Genomic DNA, 20,464 nt, shown 5'->3' with positions numbered 1-20,464 from the left:
AGCAGTGCTGTCGGGTAGTAAGTAGTGGTATTTTACCGTAACCTTAAAGCACCACCCACCTCCCTATTGATGGATTGCTCGCACTTTTGACTTATTTGTGGTATTTTGTGGTATGAATTCCTTAGGGTTAGTGCTGCCTCTGTTGTGAATTTGTTGCTTCGTGGCAACCTCCTGTTATGCTGCATAGATGCTCAAATGCCATTGGTTGCTACTAGGAACCCAGTATATATGACACATGCAAGACTATTACACACTATCAGCATTAAGTTGATTATAACGTGATGCCCTCGTGATGTACTGCTAATACAACTCTTGCTCTCGTGCTCTAGTTGTATTAGCAGTACATCCCTCATGCATGAGTAATAACATACAGTAGCCGTCAGAATAAAGTTCCTGTACCGTTTACATGGCACGTCACATTGTTGTTTTTACGCAAACAGAAAATGTCTTGTCAACTGGAATTGAACGCACATGTTTTATTCGTATACACACCGTAATTTTGATTTGTTGTACAATTTTAAAACGGGTGAAAGTGTTGCTGAGTCAGTAACAATTAACAGGACACAAAGAATCTGAGAATGAAGCAACTTGGCAGCTAACCTTGTCATTGTAGTATCATATGCAGATAATTTATTACTATCATGGAATGCTCACTTCACTTACTGTGTACTTAGTGATTCTTTCATTTTAATATCATGTCACTGACTAATTAAAGTCTGCTCACTTTATTGACAGTGAACCATTTCATTCATCACTTGATATCATCATGTATTATAATAAGTGAAATGAAGAGTATGCAGTGCATGTGTATAGATCTCTTCCTCTCTCCTTTATGATGGTGGCAGTCTCCCAGTATCACTTGAGCATCTCCTCCATCCCTCACCTAGTACCTGCTTGCAGTCATGCTCTCCTCTGGGTATCCCAGTATCACTTGAGCATCTCCTCCATCCCTCACCTAGTACCTGCTTGCAGTACGTCATGCTCTCCTCTGGGTATCCCAGTATCACTTGAGCATCTCCTCCATCCCTCACCTAGTACCTGCTTGCAGTCATTCTCTCCTCTGGGTATCCCAGTATCACTTGAGCATCTCCTCCATCCCTCACCTAGTACCTGCTTGCAGTCATGCTCTCCTCTGGGTCTCCCAGTATCACTTGAGCATCTCCTCCATCCCTCACCTAGTACCTGCTTGTGCAGTCATGCTCTCCTCTGGGTCTCCCAGTATCACTTGAGCATCTCCTCCATCCCTCACCTAGTACCTGCATGCTTGCAGTCATGCTCTCCTCTGAGTCACCCAGTATCACTTGAGCATCTCCTCCATCCCTCACCTAGTACCTGCTTGCAGTCATGCTCTCCTCTGGGTCTCCCAGTATCACTTGAGCATCTCCTCCATCCCTCACCTAGTACCTGCTTGCAGTCATGCTCTCCTCTGAGTCTCCCAGTATCACTTGAGCATCTCCTCCACCCCTCACCTAGTACCTGCTTGCAGTCATGCTCTCCTCTGAGTCACCCAGTATCACTTGAGCATCTCCTCCATCCCTCACCTAGTACCTGCTTGCAGTCATGCTCTCCTCTGGGCCTCCCAGTATCACTTGAGCATCTCCTCCATCCCTCACCTAGTACCTGCTTGCAGTCATGCTCTCCTCTGGGTCTCCCAGTATCACTTGAGCATCTCCTCCACCCCTCACCTATATATAAAGCCACCCAGAATTCACCTCTCAGAACACCTAATTAACAAACATTGTCCGGGGGCACATGTCCTATTTCCCGTATAGTGTTCATTATAACATTTCTATTGAATCATGATTGTCCTGGAGTGTTATAGCTGAAGTCACGTATCATGTTATCACTAGCCAATAATGCACAAATGTGCCAGTATGTATTCATTGTCAGCTGTGTCAACATTGCTGGTTGTGTTTGCAGGCACTCCATTGACTGAGGAAGACTCTGATGCTCTAGAAAAGCTGCTCCTAGACAACAAAATCTCTTTGACTGGTGAAAGGACATATGAGACAGTTGAACACTACCTTCGTGAACTCGGACACGAGAAACTAGCAACCAACCTGAGGGCAAACCTTGACAAAGGTTGGTAGTAGTTATTCCGAGCTGTGGGTAGTAGTAGGTGGGTTGCTGTATTGAAGTTATACTCACCTGTGTTGAATATTGCATTACATGAAGATGAAAAAGACATAATTATTTCAACAGCCATAACTGTTAATCTCTTGTCTGAAAAAGACTTCTTGTTCAATAGCATAACCGGATATAGCCGCGGATATGAGTTCATTTTAATGATATTCGTACATAATTTGATACCACAATAAGGAGTGTCTTATAAATATTATAAGGGATGCAGTTAATAGGTTGGTGGGTGGTGCATTGTCTGTATAATATCAATAACATAGCGTGTTTGAGTGTACAGTTTAATAATTATTGCTCTTTCTTATATGCAGTGATTGGAGAGCAAAAGCGATATCTGAAGAAATTGGACGATCTGATGACTGACAAAGACACTATCTCCATGCAGTACCTCCGCCTCCTTCTTGTCGGACCACCGTCCGTGGGGAAAACAACAACTCTTGGCCGTTTACTGAAAGATATCGTAAACATCAGTTCTGCTGGAGACAAGGCAAACCTACGCAGTACGCTACTCACCAATTGCCATCAAGTGGTCGCCTACATGAACAAAGATGCCACAGAATGGGTTTGTTCTAAAGACGTAGAAGAGGAAGCAAAGATCCTCTTTGGCTACATGTACAGTAGCAAGGTCCCAAGTGATAAAAAGACAAAAACTGTCCCCGAAAGCGAAAAGCATACAAACACAGCCAAACCACCTTCTCCTGAAAATCCTCGGTCAAAACCTCAAGAAGAAACACACACTGAAAGACGAGAGAATGCTTATCAACAGAACAGGCTCATACCCATCAAGGCTCGACTGCAAAAACTGATAAAGAACGGAAACTACTCTGAAATGGCCAAATGTCTTGGCAACACCTTGCTAAACATCAACGATGTTGGAGGACAACCTGCCTTCCTAGAAATGCTACCAGCCCTATGCAATGGTCCTGCCATGTATCTAGTGTTCTTGGATCTGAGCAAGGAACTTGACAAGCCCTACGATATTCCCTTCAGTCGTGACAACACAGTCATTACTCCATTCAAAGCTGTTCACACCGTGGAAGCCACAGTCTCTCAAATCCTCTCAGCAATTGCCAGTATTCATCACGTCTCTCGAGAAGATGCCACGAACAAAACTACCTCTAAATTGAGCGAGAAGTTTGAAAAGTTCCAACAAGTTCGTCCGGTAGCAGCTTTGATCGGTACTCACGTGGACAAGTTGGAGAATCCGAAAGAGAAAATCAAGCAAGTCAACGATGCTCTGAAAGCAACCACTCAAAAGTTTACCGAGATCCTTGTATCACCTCCGTCAGATTCTGAATCTTCATTTTTCGCCGTGGACAACTTTGCGGGAACTGAACAGTCTGACATTGCCCCGATTCGTGATTTCATGAGCAATGTTTTCGCCTGTCACTTCAAGGATGCATCTCTGCCCATCAAACCGAAATGGCTCCTACTGGGCACACTACTGCGGATAGAGTACTCGATCGTGTCGATGGAAGACTGTCTGGAAATAGGGAGATTGTTGGAAATGGATGAAGAAGACACCAAATTCTGTCTGTGGTAAGCTCATGATTATTGTACTCCCTCCAATGCATATACCGTATAGCAACATTTTCGAGGCACTTAAATTTTGTGAAATGGCCTCTAAAAGCTGAATAAATTTGGTGGGTTGACTACACACACACTAATAGTTTACACAAGTGCTAGTTACATGTATGTATTTAGTCCAAGAAGTAGAAGCCACGCCTTTCGGATAATGAATTTCGTGGACTTTGTTTTCGTGTAGGATTGCTAACCCACGAAAACAGCGAATATTAAGCCCCTCGAAAATTTCTCGCTATACACTACGTACAGCACTTGTCGATCCTCACTCCCATGCACACACATGCACACACACACACACACACACACCCACACACACACACACACACACACTCAGGTACCTACAGAAGATTGGATCTATACTCCATTACGGGAATGTACCCAATGATATCGATGGCTGGCTAAGCAACCACATGTTCTGCTCCCCTGAAGTGATCTTCACTAGCATCAGCCAACTGATCCTTGCTGCTTTACGCATCCTCCATTCTGAAGGCCACGTCACTGAGTTTGAGCGAGCAGAGTTGGTCAAGATGGGGCAGTTTTCACTGGAGGCCATTATCAAGTACTGTAATGGTCCTGATGTTACAAAGATGCTCAAGGAAGGAGAGATTATCCCAGCCGAGCATCTCATCATACTGCTGCAATATCTCAACCTTCTCTCCGAAATTGTCCACCAAGATGCCAATGATCCAAAGGTCACTCGAATTACGTACCTCATGCCGGCTATTTTGGACTGTGCTTCACAAGAGGAGCTGACCAACCCACCTCCACCAGACACCAACAACCCAGAACCACTCCACATCACATTCAGCTTTGGTTACGTACCAACAGGAGTCTTCTGTGGGCTCATCACTCGACTAGTTTCCCAAGGCCCTCACGGAATTCTCGGATTGACGTGGGAATTGGTGGAAGATGGCGTGAAACGAAACTGCGTCTCCTTTTATGTTGACTACGTACACAAAGTGACACTACTCTCTCACGACAGAAGCTACGAGATACGTGTTGAACGCAATCCAGAACAGATGAATTTTCATCTTCACGATCTTTGCTCCCACACTCTGTCAGCAATCCTGTATTCTCTCAAGATTCTGTTCCCAAAGTTGATCCTCAGTGTTGCATTTCAATGCTCCTGTCCCAAACACGCAGCAAGCAAGAGCCTCAACAACCTTTGCACCCTTGTTCAAGGCCGACAGATCCACTTCCTGTGTGGTAGAAGTCCCGTCACCCTCAGTGAAGCACAACAAGTGTGGTTGGGGAAGGTGAGTTATTCTCCTGCATGTTGGCTAGTGTCTAAGCAGGCTAATAATTATGTCACTGAGCCTCAGAAGATACATGTATATGCGCATATGCATTTGGGGAAAAGAGACCGTTTAAATAATTTAAATGGCTGATAATTTGTGTGTATGTGTACATGTACTTACTCTCGTGTGCAAGTAAAATAGTAGCACTAAACTAGTACTGTTTATGCATTATCATGTGTGTTCTGTGGAGAAATTTGCTTAAATTAATTGTTGGTTCGCCCATGCATACATACATGTACAGCACGTGTGTCTAGGAAGCAGGACGGAACTAGAGGTGCTAAAGTTTGCTGAGGATGGTTTCTCCTTCCACTGGAGCAAAGAGGGCTCCAGACGTCAGATCAAGACAACTGATGATCAGCCCAACACTGTGAGCTTCCCGAGTGTGAGAGAGGAGGACTTTGGTCACTACCAGTGTGAGGTGAAGGATGCAGCTGCTGGGAAAGTGCTCCTCACTCTGTACACAGCTCTCTACAAAGAGGACACAAGTCAGTTATCTAACCTCAAGTAACTACTTTCTTTGCTGTCCGTAATCCCAATCCCATCATAACAACTTCTACTTACATGTATTACATAACCAATGTACACAGTGTTTACTTCCTCTGCCCCACAATGACAACATAATTCTTACAATTGCCCAATTCCATCTACCATTAATTTTAGTGTGAGCTTTTTATTTGGAAAGTCATTTTCAGTTTGATCTCTGCCCCAAAAAATTTAAATTTTACCATAAAAAGTATAATAGTGTGAAGCTTTTCCTAGGTCTAACAAAACTCTTACAACTGCCCAATTCCATTGACCATAATTATGTGTGTAGCTTTTCATTTATGGTGTGTAAATAAAGGCAACATAATATCTGTGGGTCACTTTCTGAGGGGCACTTTTTGAGGGTCATTTCTGCACTGTCAGCATTTTGGGTCCAATTTTGGTACAGCCTATCTAAATTTACACTGGCTAATTTTGTCATTGATTACACACTATATTCATTAGCTAGGGGGCCACTTGTGTATTTAAAGTGTGTGCATTACATTAACTACCGTATAGTGGGTAATTTTCGAGGGGTAAAATATTCGTTATTTCCGTGGGCAAGCTCCCTATGAAAACAGAACGTATGCAATGCAGTACAGGCAATAACAGACAAAAATCACCGTTTTCGATTTGTCAATGAATGCCTAACCCCACAAATATTACCCACTATCTATCTTACTTCCAATAAACAAAGTTCTATCAGATCGTAATTCCATGTATCATAATCGGATTGCTATATTCGAAAGCCTTCAGTCTGGAAAATACGTGATCTTGATTCCTACAGGCCCGGCATTCCCCATTAATATTAGTGTGTCTAGCTGTATCTGTTCCTACACAGTACGTACAGATCCTCTAGCCTCAGGACAGCGCAAAAGGTCATTGCCATCAGATGTAGAAGTTGAATCTCTGTCGAAGCGTCCAAATGATGTCACTGTACAAGGTATAGTTATCTGCAGTTCAAATAACATTCAGTAAAACATGTGTTTGTATACTGATTTTAATTGTGTGTGTAGACAGTTTAATGGTATAATTATAATTTTATAATTTACGCTGTGCCCATCAGGGTGTCATACAGGGGGATATCCCCCCTAGCTCCAATCCCCCTTCAATTATGACTGAGTGTCCATAGCTGCATGGGTATTGAAATAACAGTTGACCTTTTTTTTAAGCAACATGTTCTGGTACTTTTCTCATTTCCCCCATCTACTTCAAAATCCTGTATGACACCCTGCCCATGCAATAGACAATTAAGGGACTTAACTAACCACAACAATAATTATTTGCAATTGCTTTCTTGAGTTATTATCTTTACATGTGTGTACATGCAGGATCATCATCAGAGAAGGATACTAGCAATGGAGGAAGTACACACCAGCCGATTGTTTTGACTGGAGATGATATTCAAGCAATTCGCGAGAGTCTCAAGAATGCAAGCAAAGATTGGTTTGATTTAGGATTGGCTTTCGGAGTGAAGATTAACGTTTTGGAAAACATTGAAGATGATTACCGTCATAACGATCGCCGCCTAATGAAGGTGGTAGCCAAGCGTCTTGAAGTCACTGATCCAGAACATCCGATGACATGGCCTTACATATGTGAATGTCTAAGGAGGCCTACTGTTGAGCGTAACGATGTAGCCGAGGAAATTGAAGACAAGTATGTGAGGACAGCAACTGCAGTTGCTCATAGTGCCACCAATTGATCATGAGAACCTGACAAGGTACGTTTGTACTAATGTATTATTATGATCTATTATATAAGTAATTACTGATCCAATAATGTTTTATTGCATAGCTTAATTTGTGCTGTACTCATGTTTTCATACAGGTATGGAATTCACTTGAATTAAGGGGACGAAAAAACATTGCAAGTAAAGAACTGACTCTGAAAAACTGATCATGACTCTGTATTATTATACTGACAATGTCGTCTATAATATACCCTTTAATTATAAAATAATGTGACATGAATTATTTTGAGTTCAAGCTGGCTTCCATTGTTCTTGGTAAGGAATCACTTCAGTTGCAGCTTCTTATAGAAGTATTTATAAATGAGGTGTTTGTTTGATGATCCTTACCCACTAGCCAATGGATCAATACTGAAAGTATATACTTGCATTAGCGCTACTCACAAGCACGGCGCTGCTATTACTAACCCTCTACCTCAACAACACAATTTTACAAGTCTCTCCTGTCATAAAAAGCTACCACAAGTACAGCATCCTGTACAGAAAGGTGTGTGGATCTACCAGCCATTATATTCTGCACCTAGTATCAATCATCTCAATAAAATAATGTCTTATTTATTTTCCTCGTACAGTTATCGGTGGTCAGGTATCCAGCGCTGAACAGCATATTGACCAGCGACTACTAACACTCAGTCTAGAACCAGACATTGAGCTCAGGGGAAAGGTGATTTAATGAAATAATTAAACGAGTATATTTCAGAAGCTATCTTTGATTGGCAATAACTTGAGATGACAATTACAATTCTGCATTTTGTAGCTCTTTGAAAGACCTATCAAATGGTGTGTTTAGATTCTTTAATTTATAATGTCAGCAATTTCCCCCGGCCCTCTCCCCTAGGTTGGTTGCAGGAACATGAAGCGTCTCATGCTGTACATGAGTGACAGTCTACCAATGTACACTCTGGACTGGCCCTGGGTATACTACAACAAGTAAGCTATCATAGGCTATAATTATTAGCTGCAGCATTGGAAGATGTAATTATATGTCATGCACAACATGCAGGTACATGTATCTGCCTAAAATGTTCCCAAGTTCTGGCTATTTTTAATATTCAATTTCCTGACAAATTAGACTAACGTGCGACTCTAGATGGTTATTTACGTCCAGAGGTGGTTTGTACCAACCACCACCACCGACCAGTGTGAGAGAACATCCCTGTACATGTACTTGAACACTTATTACACACCCCTCACCCATCCACTCCACCCACACATGCACACACTCCACACCCACACACACCCTCACACTTCCCACAGGTTGCTAGTACGTTCCACGTTCTGTGTGCAGTGTACAAAGCTGTAGTGGCCAGAGAAAACCAGCAAATGAATAATGATCATGGTATGAATCCGATTCAACAATAAAAATAAACTCGGGTACGCCCGCGTTAAGGGGTGTTTTCCTAGGCCCTGTCACATATAGGTTTATCTGTTATCTCTATTGGTCATTCCCATCTTTAGTTAAAGGACTATTCTCACTGCAGGCATTGCTGTACATGATGATCAAGAAGATGAAAATCAATTATACACTAAAGACTTGCAAGAAGTTGTTTCTCAATTAATGGAGGCCATTAATGTTTGGTTTGAGTTGGGCCTCGCTTTAGGGATCCCAGTTGCCTCGCTTGAGAATATCAAGTGTCACACAAATCACAATAGAGATGGTTTGATTAGAATGCTGACCCAGTGGCTGAAATCTTCACCTTCTCGTACATGGAGTGACATTTGCAATGGCCTCAGAAGTGGCACTGTCAGACAAGACGTTCTAGCAAATACAATTGAGGAGAAATACGATGGTAAGTGTGATTGTGTGAAGTTCACTAAAGCTAAAAATTGTTCCAAAAACTAGGTCAGCTATCAGGGAAGAGAAAGAGACAAAGAAACGATTTGTATGTTCCCGGACCCCATACAGAGGACTCGTTCCGACCACCCCACATCACTGGTGAGAGGATCATGCAGAGGACTCGTAATTAGAAACCTGCCATTTCATTCTTTAATGCCGTTACATCACGTATACGTATTGCTGACACTTCCTACTGCATACGTGTACAGATCCTCTAATCCCAGGACACCGCAAAAGATTGTTGGGATCAGATGAAGAAGGTGAAACTCTGTTAAAGCGTCCAAAGAAGGATGTCACTGTACAAGGTATGAGATGTCATCACGTACAGATCAGTGAACTAGAGTATGGAATGTAGTACATGTACATGTGTTGAAACTACATCTGGTGTTGGCTTAAATTTAGTATCCAATAATTCCCATTTGTCTATAATGATTACGATCAGGCTGAGCAGCATTCCATGGTAGAGATTTGTTCATTGTGTCAATGTCATCAGATCAATTGTGTGATGTTAGGGAATGTGAGAATGAGGTTGTACGTGTTGGACAAGTTAATCAATCTTGTTTTAAATCCATTTCCTTGTGTTTATAGGATCATCACAAGAGGAGCATACTAGCAGAAACCAACGGTCGTCCATTGTTCTGACTGGAGATGATGTTCTGATAATTTGTGATAGTCTGAACAATGCCAGCAATGATTGGTTCAACTTGGGACTGGCTCTTGGAATGAAGATTACTGACTTGGAAGACATTGAAGATGCATACCGCCATAACCAACGCCGCCTAATGAAGATGGTGGGCAAGCGTCTTCAAGTCACTGAACCACCCATGACATGGGCTTACATATGTGAATGTCTAAGGAGGCCTACTGTTGAGTGTAACGATGTAGCCGAGGAAATTGAAGACAAGTATGTGAGGACAGCAACTGCAGTTGCTCATAGTGCCACCAATTGATCATGAGAACCTGACAAGGTACGTGTGTTTGTAATCTGATTGTAGTCTTGTCTGATGTTTTGTTCTCTATAGCTTTGGTTGATTGTGCTGTGCTCATGCTTTCATACAGATACTGGAGTTGCTTGAAAGGGACGAATAAAGATGTAAAGTAAAGAAGCATGCAAGAATGTCAAGTAAAGAACTAACTCTGTGTTGACTATAAGTACTGACTATTATAATGCTCTGTGTTCTGTGTTTGATTATACCACCTTAATTCTATTTTTATTATCAGAATTTCATTTCCAGTTTTCTAGTTTAGTGACCTTTTACCATTGTTGTTGGGTACAGATCACTTCAGTTGCAGCTTCTTGTTAACCACATGGCCTCCTCATGATCAGAGCTAGAGCTAGATGCTAGAGTGAGTGTCTGCAGGCATGAGCTGGAGGAGCACGCAGTCCAGTATTAGTGGATATGGTGGCTAGTCTGCAGAGGGAGCTGGACAATGCTAGGGTGAGTAGGTTCGCTTAGGAATATTAAATCCTTTCAGATTGTTGACATGTTTCAATCAGCTTAGTAGTGATTCCCACTCCCTCTAATCAAGTGTTGACATTCTGTCATCTAGTAGTGAGAATCACTAAGGCCAAGCAAAGTCAATTTGTAGTTTCTCAGGGTATTATTCCTAAAATAGCAAGTAATAATGATATTTATAGCATTTTAATTGAAAACTGGCCCCTAACTTCCTCAATAAGCGGAAGTGCATAATTTTTACTAATTAATTTTAGTCATAATTATATTCATGACCAAAAACCATACAAATTTATCTAGTGCCTTTAATTTGAGGTCACGTGATATTTAAGTTTTTTTTTTATAAAGCTGCCAATTTCCAAGCGCGAGGGCCTGAGAAACTACAAATTGACTTTGCATGGCCTAACACTTATTGTAGCTAATAATATTACTGAAGTTTTCTTCCTGTATAAATAGGTACTTCGGTGATAGATTTGCTGAATCAGCGATTATCAGCGGGCACTCAACTGAGACAACGTGAAGTGTTGCATATCTTCTCTGATGTTGCTAAGGTCGTTGCTAGGCTACACCATCGGACAAAACCCCCCATACATCGTGACCTCAAGGTCAGTACAGTGGAATCTCTTTATATCATACATACACATTAGGGGAGCAATATTTTGACTGTACACAAACTGTTCATTTAGGACCTGGTCTTTATATCAGTTGACCTTTCTTCAGATGAGGTCATTAAGGCTCTGCCCTTTGCCTCTAAGCAAGAGTTGATGGACAAGAACCTCACCTTCGAGTGGAGCAAGAGAAGCCCTGAAATTGATGAGGTTGAACACAAATTGGAATTCAAGGCCTCATCAAATGGTCACTTCAAGGGCTTTATCAGTTGTGAGATCTCCAAGAACCAGAAGCCTTTCTTCACCGTGTACCACTGCCTCAAAGAGAGTGTTGGTGAGAATAATGTCAGAGCATGTGTGCAGATTGTGTGTACATTGTTACGTGTGTACTGTACAATGTGTGACTATATTTGAATTGTTACAGAGGACGCCTCCAGCTCTGAAACTGATGAGCTGTTTGCAGATGTAAAGGAAGTGATCAAAGAGATACGCTCTGACTGGTACAGCCTGGCTATAGAACTGGACATTGACTATGCAACTAGGAAGGTGAGACCTTAACAATGACTACCTCCACCGGCCACCTTGAGTATATTCTCCCAGTGTAGTCCCTTCATTCTAATTATGTGTGTGCACTATTTAATTGACTGCTACTGTTATTTAATGGTTGAATAGTGAGCGTTTCAATTGTAAGCATTCTTAGAATGAGGTATCTCTAGCAATGCTGACTCTGCATATTTGGTGTGGTCTTGTATGAAGTACCAACCTATTTAACAGGTTACTATAGCAACGTAATATTGAGCTCTTACTAAGTATTTAATACTGTGTTTCACTGTGTGTACAGAGTCTTGAGAAGGACTATCGCTGGGTTGAGCCGTGCTTTGAGGCCATGCTGACACACTGGGTGAAGCACTCCTCTCCTCCCCCCTCCTGGTCTGCCCTTGTTAGAGCACTAGAGTCTCCCGCCATTGCTCGTGGGGACATTGCAGCAACCATTAAGGTTGGCAACTATATTACAAGTCTTTACAGAACATGTTCTATAATTATACATTATATATATAAACACAAGTAACTAATATTTGATTTCTCTTTACAGACAAAAGCTACCAGCGACATCTCTCCTGTTATTTGTCCTCTCACTGACTGTGGTAAGCACATTAATCTTGATTTAATTAACAGCAGTGAATAATGATGTAGCTGATCTTATCAGTACAATACAGAGTGTCCTTCAGTAATGTGTGTTTTAGTTAGTAGGCATTGCTTAGGAATAATGACAGTGTTATGTTGTTGTCATGATTGTGTGTTCCTTCCAGAGGGACTGAGTGTGGATCATCATTTGAGGGTAGTGAGGACAGCTGCCTGGGAGGTGAGGGGGACATGGCATCCTCTGGGAGAGCAGTTGGGTGTCAATGAGGGGACACTAGATGTGAGTGCTCTACTGTGTGTGTACTGAACACTGTATAGCAGTAGATGACTGTGTACTAATAGCCCTGTGCTCATACAGTCAGGCATCATCAGTTAAGGAATGTGCCAGCAAGCACTACTGCACTCATTGTCATAATTGGCCTGCATGTGCAAACCCATTTATTATTATTAGCCTATAGCAATAATTATCCTCATTCCTATAATCCTCTGTGTGCCTGTGGTGTCAGTGACTCTATAGCTGTAGTAGTGAAATTAGTACTTCACATGTACACCCACACACACACACACACACCCACACACCCACCCACACACCCACCCACACACACACACACACTCACACAGGCCATCAAGAGAGACTATCAGAACGAGTCTGGTGTGTGTTTCACTAATCTACTGGAGCAATGGTTGACAGGATCCACCCCCGCCCCCACACTAGGAGCACTCATCCATGCACTCAAGTCTCGTGTCATTAGTCGTGGAGACATTGCCCAACAGATGGAGTCTAAACTAACCAAGCTAGCTTCACAGTAACAGCTCCACTGACTCCATATCATGATAGTGACTCGTACATCTTTTATTGATCAGAAACAGCTAATTAATTTTTATGCTTTGTTTTGCTGGTTCCCACTCTTGCTAAGATTTGTGCATAATAATAATAATGCAGTCCATCAGCGTTATAATTATATAAAAGCATATACAATTGTCATGGCAGTTTCTAAGTAGTTATTCAGGTTGATTTTGTACATTAATGGCAGCATGCATGATAGCTAGCCTCGATCCCAGGCCGAGTTTTTGCTTTTGGTTAGTTGTTCGCCACCGTTATAAAAGCGAAAACTCGGCCTGGAATCTAGGCTAGCTGAAAAGGTCCTCAAGCTTCTGCACGATAATGGATAAAAGGGGAGGGGCTAGTCTATGCTGTTGGAGGGGCACACTGCGCATGCGTATGAGTATTCACTGGGACAGATTTTGCAATGTACAGTGGTTTGCAAAACAGTTGTCATACTCAGATAGGCAGTATAGGAGGTGGCTCTTAAGTGTGTTGTGGTTTTGTGGGCTTTTCACACTATAGTCTAAGTATAGACCTTTTACTCCATCAATCATGACAGCAACTTTAAAAGAGTTTTTACCCACTGATGAACTGTATGTTGAGCTGTACAACCTTTAATGAATATGGTGTATACCTTCCCACAAGAAAAGTACTGAAAAGTAGTTTCCCATGATGATTCATGAGTCTATACATGTACAAGTAAACAGATGTACTAGACCTTTTTACTCATGAATCACCATGGAATGACCTTTTTTAAAGTTGCTGTCAAGAGTTAAAAGTTAAACTGCCCATCACTTTTAATAATCCTCTGAATATGGTGCAGCAGGAGCAGCACTGAACAGAGTATAGTACACTTCAAATTTACTAAACACGCAGCTTTGATTAAATTTTAAACTAATTTTCAGTACTTTTCTTGTGGGAAGATATACGACATAAGTATTCAGAAAATTAATTAAAGGTTGTACAGCTTAACATAATTATATATAATTATATAGTTCATGGGAAAAAACTCTTTTAAAATTGCTGTCATGATTGATCATGAGTAAAAGGCCCCTTCTTGACTGTGAGGTGTGTAGGTCATGCAGCTTAATAGATACATACTTGCCAGCAAAGCGCACGTTAAATGCATGTATGCATGGCTAAACTCGTGTCGACAACGCTTTTTGTATACTGTTTTTACTACGCATGGCTAAGAGCCTATTACCTGCACGGCCTTGAACCCTTTGGTGGTTGGGGGGGAGGGATGGTGTCTGTAGCACTCAAGTAATCAATCAGAATGTGTGTGGAAGGTTCTTCAACAGCCGGGTCGCAGGAAAGCATCTTCTTGTTCTTGAAACCGTTGTCGAACCAGCCTTTGGGTTGCAATGATGGATTACTCATGGCTATTGAGGGAGCAATCTGCTGTTAGTACCTGCCTAAAAGGAAAGCAGCACATGATCATGCCATAATTGGGAGTGTTAAGATCTCGTTATCAGTTCCAATAGTTAGTTAGCTAGGATCATTAGAATAGCTAGCTATAATATAGTTAGACAACTGCTGCTTCTTGGCTTATGCTAATCTGTTATGACGGCTTTTTTAGGATCTTAACTCTGTGCCTACTGCACATGGAATTGGTAAGTTCAGGCTTTAACTAAACCCTAGGTGTGCCAAGGGAACTGTAGCCTTTGACTGGATTAGTGAAGAGTAGTCTTGAGCACTTGTGCAAGCCTTGCGTGCCAGGCTTGTTACAACTGGAGTCGAGAAGGGCTTCAAGAGCAAGGAGGTGTTGTCTCTGTGATTCTACTGTTGTTGAACCATTCTGGTTGATTACCTCTGTGCTCAGTTATATGGTACTCACAGTCACAGGGTCCCTTTAGTTTATTATGCCATTATTGTATTAGTCCCTTGGGCAAGGAAACTACTGGACTACTGGTGGTGGTCCTCCTGTGGTTGATTTGATTGGTTGTTGTGGGGTTGGGAAATTTTGTTGCACAGTCTGGTTTGGTGATGATGTGTGATTTGATTATAATGATTTGTCTGGTCAGGAGTGCATTCATTCCTGGTCTGGTATTATGATGATAATAATGATCTGAATTAATTGGTGGTCTTCGCTGTTGAATTGATTTGTTGTTGTGGGAATTTCTCATCTCTTCTCTGCACAGCACAAACAGCTATGGGTGTAATTTTGTTGTCTGGTGTTATAATTATGTATTGTGTGTGTATTGATAATACTAGGCTGATGGTTGTCAGCTGTGGTGGTGATTGGCTGGTATTGTATTGTGTGGAGTGGATGGTTTTGTTTGAACTGCTGCTCTCAATGTAACCATGCATTTGCTTGTTCTCTTGCAGCCACAATGCACACACACATAGCTCCTCCTACTAGCTACTGTACTAGTGTTCCATTCTCTCACTGCTTTTGTCTCCTCTCTCCCCCAGGTACAGACAAGCCATGCTGCTCTGGGACCCAGGGAGGATTACTAACCTCATCACTGTATAATGTATTGCAGGTACTGAAGGGGGGGGCTTGACTGGAGATGTGGGGGAGGGGCTCAGATCTCAACGCCCACTACTATCATTTATAGTGTCTCTTGATTGTTTTGTGTGCAGCTATGGACATCAAAGATAAGTATGGCTGGCTTCTATGGTGTGTAGGTCGATGTCTCTTCACAGCAAAAGATAAGTAGTTCCATTGTGTACAGTGTCTCTCATGCTCTCTGTGTAGGTTGATTGTGTGTGTGGAGGAGCCACTGTAACAGCATACACACAGATCGATGAGTAGCTAGCTATGTTGTGTGGCAAGTCTCTCATGTTCTCTGTGTAGGTTGATGGTTGTGTATATATTGATGATGGTTTGATCATAGATATAGGAGGGAAGGATTGGCAATGGAAGTGGTTCACGTGATCATTATTTTTACATGTGTTTCTGCAGTTTTGTAATGAAACCATCCGTGACTCGCCTGTTTTCCTGCCAGAATTCCCACGAAAAGCAGAAACAGTCTGTTGTGGTCTTCCTTTAGTGCCTCATGACCTCTCATGGTGTTACACTGATGTTGTGCTTTATTTAGAGTTAGATGATCTTGCCAGTTTGTAAAACTAAAGAAACAAAGACTTTTTACTACAGAAAAACTACAATTTTACAAGGTTTGATCCCTTTTTAAGAAACAGTACTCATCCATATTACTATTCTTCAAGTTTTCCTGGTTGTATGTATGTAGGTTGATCTACTGAAAGGCAAAAATCGCCTATTCATACCGTTTAGAATGTGTTGTAGTGTTGCGTATGGCTTATTTCATCTGACGTTTTATGCTCCCTTTTTAAGAAACACACATGCTTTTAAAATTATACTGACTTTATGAGAGTGTTTATCAATGTCAGGTCCATCAACTGGCACAGGTTTTGTGCTTTAAATTTTTGTCAGTTGCAGAAAATATGACTGGAGGTGTAAGGCCTGATTATCGGCTTATAATAGTAAGAAACAGAACTGGGATAGAAAGCTCCAGGTCAGTGCCACAGTGTTTTACTAACTCATTCATATGCCCCCCCCCTCCCCACATACACAGTCATACAATTAGATCTTCATCGTACTATCAGTATGCTGGAAGAAATCATAGTTATGAAGCTGAAGAAGGAAGAGTTGATTGACTATTTTGGGCTACATAATTAAAAAACGAAATGAAAGACTTTGTTACATGCAAAAGACCTGTACAGTTGTATAGCACCAGCTCTACTTCATGCAGTAGCAGCAGTAGAACCTTATATGACTTGTGAAATGTTGATAATATTATTTATTAAAATTTGGTATTAATAAAAATTTATGTCGTACAGAACATGTTACAGAGAATATTGATAATGGCTATAGTACTATCAGTCTATCTATGTTATCTAGTTCTTGTGCATACAAGCCCAGAGCTCGTATCAAATGTGAGAATGGACATGAACACAAGCAGTATTGTCTAAGTATTAAAGTGTTGTTTCTGAGCTTCTCTCTTTCTTGTTGACTTTGAGAATCCCTCTCAGTATTTAACTTGAGGCACATTCTTGGGATGTCAACTTGCATCTGTCATCAATGACTTCTTTCAGAGTTAATAATGACTTGTTCTCTCTGTTATTTTTATTGCCATAGTTTGGAGGCAACAAAAGTAGAGGCAAAGTGATGCATTCCAATGACGTAGTGTGTCACCGATAGCTTCAAATTTTCTACCGTTGCCAATCCTTCCCTTCCTATAGAGCGGTTGCATCGCGTGTCATCCACCCACGCACAAAAGTTTTTGGAGGACAACCTCCAAAAACACAGGTGTAAACAATGTAAAAGTACACGAAGAACTCGACACCATTTGGCACAGTAGAACTATGATCCAGGATACAGAGTGCTCTAGTATTGTAACTGTAAGTCTACCTTAGCTTACAGAGAAGGCTGAGGTGAGAAACTTGCATGCATCATAATGTACAAGCTAAGGAAATCCACTGAAATTCACTAGCTTTATTCTCACTTTATTCTCACACATTTATATCTCAGTACAAAATTTTCAGGTTTTCCTTTGCTTGTTTCTTGACAGTGTACTAGCTGAACAAGCTGAGCTCTGTGTGAAGATGGCTACCATAATTATGTTCAAGTGAAGGTAGGAGTGCCCTGATCATCATGCGTCAGGCATCGATCGATCATTGCTGGCTGGGAGGATTGTGTGGGACACGATCACCACAGTATTAAATTAATGTAAGTGCTCTTTGTGTTACTATGCTGTAATTACAGCGCCAACTCTGACTGAATTCCATTATTTAAGTCCTCCAACGGTTGCTGTAATTAAAAGATGCAAGGCAGTAGGCTTTTCTTTTATTATGCACATGCATTTGATTCGTACCGTAGAGCTGCTGTAAAATACAGAGACAAAAAATCAAACCGCACAGTAGATCCACTGCATACTATATACTAAAAGATTGCACTCAACACTATAATAGCTGTGCACTTAAGCGCCACCATAATATTTTTGGGAAGTTTGTGTAAAACTATGCTCGAGCTCACTGCACACTCAGTTTGAGGTGAAAAAATAAGTTTCCTTTGATAGAGTGGTGCGGGGGCCATTATTTACCTGCTACACTTAGCTATATATACGTATCTCAAGTATTTTTCTATCTCAAGTATTTTTTTGTCTTAAGTATAAAACACAGTTGAGTTCAAGCTAGCTGTGACCTTTGTTTGTTCATCATTCGTTCGTGGTTAATTCTAAAGCTATGATTATTATTATGTCTGAACTAAATTATGTGTGCTGTGCAAGGCGCTGACTATGGAGGAGATAGGACATGCACATGTGTCATCAGTCAATTGAACGTATGGCATGCAATGTAATGTAATTTTATCGCAAATGTATTTGAGTGGTAATATACAGTGGAACCCCTCTATAACGGACACCTATGGGAACAATGTTTTGGCCTTATACAGAGGTGGCCTTTGTTGAGAGGTTGTTTTGTACACATTTGGGACCTGGGTGCCTGGCCGTTATATAGCAACTGGCATTTATTCAGAGGTGGTTTGTTCACAGAGGTTCCACTGTACTACTACTTTATAGCTAGTGCACATCATTTTCCTAAGTTACGTTGCCTTGTTAATTACACAGGCGCACGTCATCTCGTATAATTATACAGTACCTCCTTTGAGTGCTCATAATTACATAATTTCTCCCACACAGAGAATGATGGAGACAAAAGTCAAGATAAAATTGACATTGATTATCATGTGTCAGTACATGTATTAATTATGTGCTCAGTGTATATACCTTTACCGACATCGTCTCTGAAACATTAATAGTAATTTTAATATGGGTCGAGCAATAATGAATGTTGGTTGACTCAAGATTGACAAAAAAGACAACAAAAAACAACACTGTTAATTATTGAGCTTAGAAGATGACAGAAGCAAGCATCCAAATCTTTGTACCATATCATCGAGAGGAGGAGCACACCCTGTATGTGTTGTGTGCATACATCAGAAGGTAATCCGAACAAAAGTATGCTATATGCTCCCCTGCCATTATGATCATTTAGATGTACTGTGTATGTACTTCATATAAAGCTGCTGCTGACTAGATCTAAAAGGCAGCCAGCAGATATTGACATAGATCTATCCATAATTATGATATGATGCACTCCTGATTCATATGATAATTTATAAGCATGAGAGCTTACATCAAACTCATTTCCTCTGCAGCAGTTCAGGTAGGGGTCCTTTGATCGTCTATAGCTATTAACGTTGCTTAATTCGCTTTCTCTGCTAAGAGAGTAAAGCTAAACTGAGAGATCTGTGCAGCCGCCATGTAAATTTTCGGGAGGTTGTCCTCCAAAAACTTTTTATGACGTAATGCGATGACGTCGATGCAACCGCTCTATATCTTTGGTTTGATGGTCTGGCACTATACCTAACACTGAATGGCTGCTGTACTTGTTCCTTGGTCTAGAGGGGGGTCTGGGGTCCTTCCCCGGAACAATTGTTGAGGAATGGTTATATCTGAGGTGCATGGTTTTTTGTGTGCATAAAATTAATTTCACTAGTCTAATGAGATATTGTAGACATTTGGAGAAAAGTCATACATTTTTATTATGACATCTTTAATATTCAGATTTCTAGGGGGGGGGGATATCCCAGGCCCCCCCCTCTGTATGAAACCCTGTTAGTAGTTTTGTTTCTTTAGTTGTGTGGGTGGCTGTGTTGCATGTTAGTAGCAATTGGTTGGCCACTGAATTCATTAACTTGACATGATTCATAATTTCAGCCGATATACCGTAGAACTTGGATAGTGCAGAATGATGTCATTATAATAACAATGTACACTGCAGGTGATAGCTGAGGAGAATGCCAGAAGACCCAACAGTGTCACCAAGTGTTTCACACACATGCTCGTAGAGTGGTTGCAAGGTGGTCCACAACTGGAGGACTTGTTGACAGCTCTAGAGTCTCCCGTTATCAGTAGAGCTGACATTGCTGAGGACCTCAAGGGAAGATTGCAAGTGACTCTAGCCTGACAATATCCTCTAGCCATTATAAACTGTGACTGATGGCATTTATTTTTTAATTTGTTCTTTATCAATTATATTAGTGTTTGTGTGGTGACTACTAGCACTCTATCCACCATAATTATACCTGATGGGAATGCTTTGTTGAGTCAATGTCTGTCCACACAATTGCACATGCCAGCTATGTTATCAATGATAAATGTATTGTAACTGTGTAGCATCAGAAGAGAGCCGTCATCAAAATTAAACTTATTTATGAGCTCCTGATAATACACAGATTGGTGAAGAATGGGTGTGGCCTAGTGGTTAAGGGTGTGGCTAG

The 20,464-nt window shown here is 41.3% G+C and overlaps 3 protein-coding genes and 3 long non-coding RNA genes across 8 annotated transcripts in view; 5 read left to right on the top strand and 1 right to left on the bottom strand.

Annotated features, from left to right (window-relative positions):
* The window catches only part of LOC135352329 (uncharacterized), a 13,980-nt gene extending 6,447 nt beyond the window's left edge, over positions 1-7,533 (top strand). Inside the window, exons 6-12 of one of the 2 annotated variants that reach the window (XM_064551518.1) lie at positions 1,921-2,082; positions 2,448-3,675; positions 4,055-4,976; positions 5,260-5,503; positions 6,391-6,483; positions 6,872-7,263; positions 7,371-7,533. In XM_064551518.1, coding sequence (XP_064407588.1) covers positions 1,921-2,082; positions 2,448-3,675; positions 4,055-4,976; positions 5,260-5,503; positions 6,391-6,483; positions 6,872-7,245 — 3,023 coding nt within the window. In that variant the 3' untranslated portion in view covers positions 7,246-7,263; positions 7,371-7,533. Of the gene's footprint in view, positions 1-1,920; positions 2,083-2,447; positions 3,676-4,054; positions 4,977-5,259; positions 5,504-6,381; positions 6,484-6,871; positions 7,264-7,370 lie in introns of both variants that reach the window. The other variant, XM_064551510.1, reaches the window with a different exon arrangement.
* LOC135352082 (uncharacterized) overlaps positions 1-11,140 on the top strand; it is a 103,415-nt gene extending 92,275 nt beyond the window's left edge. For both annotated transcript variants that reach the window (XM_064551251.1, XM_064551243.1), the window contains 5 exons: positions 9,134-9,226; positions 9,337-9,432; positions 9,716-10,095; positions 10,187-10,566; positions 11,038-11,140. In XM_064551251.1, coding sequence (XP_064407321.1) covers positions 9,134-9,226; positions 9,337-9,432; positions 9,716-10,077 — 551 coding nt within the window. In that variant the 3' untranslated portion in view covers positions 10,078-10,095; positions 10,187-10,566; positions 11,038-11,140. The remainder of the gene's footprint in view (positions 1-9,133; positions 9,227-9,336; positions 9,433-9,715; positions 10,096-10,186; positions 10,567-11,037) is intronic.
* On the top strand, positions 11,044-13,311 carry LOC135331680 (uncharacterized). The gene is made up of 7 exons (XM_064526918.1): positions 11,044-11,186; positions 11,302-11,523; positions 11,614-11,735; positions 12,031-12,186; positions 12,283-12,334; positions 12,500-12,612; positions 12,954-13,311. The coding sequence occupies exons 2-7, from the start codon at positions 11,346-11,348 to the stop codon at positions 13,140-13,142; spliced, it is 810 nt and encodes a 269-aa protein (XP_064382988.1). The 5' UTR covers positions 11,044-11,186; positions 11,302-11,345; the 3' UTR covers positions 13,143-13,311.
* A 2,397-nt stretch (positions 13,312-15,708) lies between these two features.
* LOC135333459 (uncharacterized) lies at positions 15,709-17,269 on the top strand. The gene is made up of 3 exons (XR_010393911.1): positions 15,709-15,954; positions 16,067-16,637; positions 16,698-17,269. It is a non-coding gene; the product is annotated as an uncharacterized LOC135333459 (long non-coding RNA).
* An 87-nt stretch (positions 17,270-17,356) lies between these two features.
* Positions 17,357-18,959, top strand: LOC135333516 (uncharacterized). The gene is made up of 3 exons (XR_010393946.1): positions 17,357-17,556; positions 17,694-17,851; positions 18,822-18,959. It is a non-coding gene; the product is annotated as an uncharacterized LOC135333516 (long non-coding RNA).
* Positions 18,956-19,524, bottom strand: LOC135333654 (uncharacterized). The gene is made up of 2 exons (XR_010394014.1): positions 19,318-19,524; positions 18,956-19,095 (listed from the first exon to the last, which is right to left on the bottom strand). It is a non-coding gene; the product is annotated as an uncharacterized LOC135333654 (long non-coding RNA).
* Positions 19,525-20,464: the final 940 nt, after the last annotated feature.

Source organism: Halichondria panicea, chromosome 1 (genome assembly GCF_963675165.1).
Source record: "Halichondria panicea chromosome 1, odHalPani1.1, whole genome shotgun sequence".
Lineage (NCBI taxonomy): Eukaryota > Metazoa > Porifera > Demospongiae > Suberitida > Halichondriidae > Halichondria > Halichondria panicea.
This window is presented reverse-complemented; position numbering and strand designations above follow the sequence as displayed.

What these genes read in the sequence shown, in the direction of transcription:
- LOC135331680 (XM_064526918.1), top strand. Translation starts at nt 11,346, where the DNA reads ATGGACAAGAACCTCACCTTCGAGTGGAGCAAGAGAAGCCCTGAAATT. An exon ending in ACATTGCAGCAACCATTAAG is followed by an intron (nt 12,187 to 12,282) that starts GTTGGCAACTAT and finishes TTCTCTTTACAG; the next exon opens with ACAAAAGCTACCAGCGACAT. An exon ending in TCAATGAGGGGACACTAGAT is followed by an intron (nt 12,613 to 12,953) that starts GTGAGTGCTCTA and finishes ACACTCACACAG; the next exon opens with GCCATCAAGAGAGACTATCA.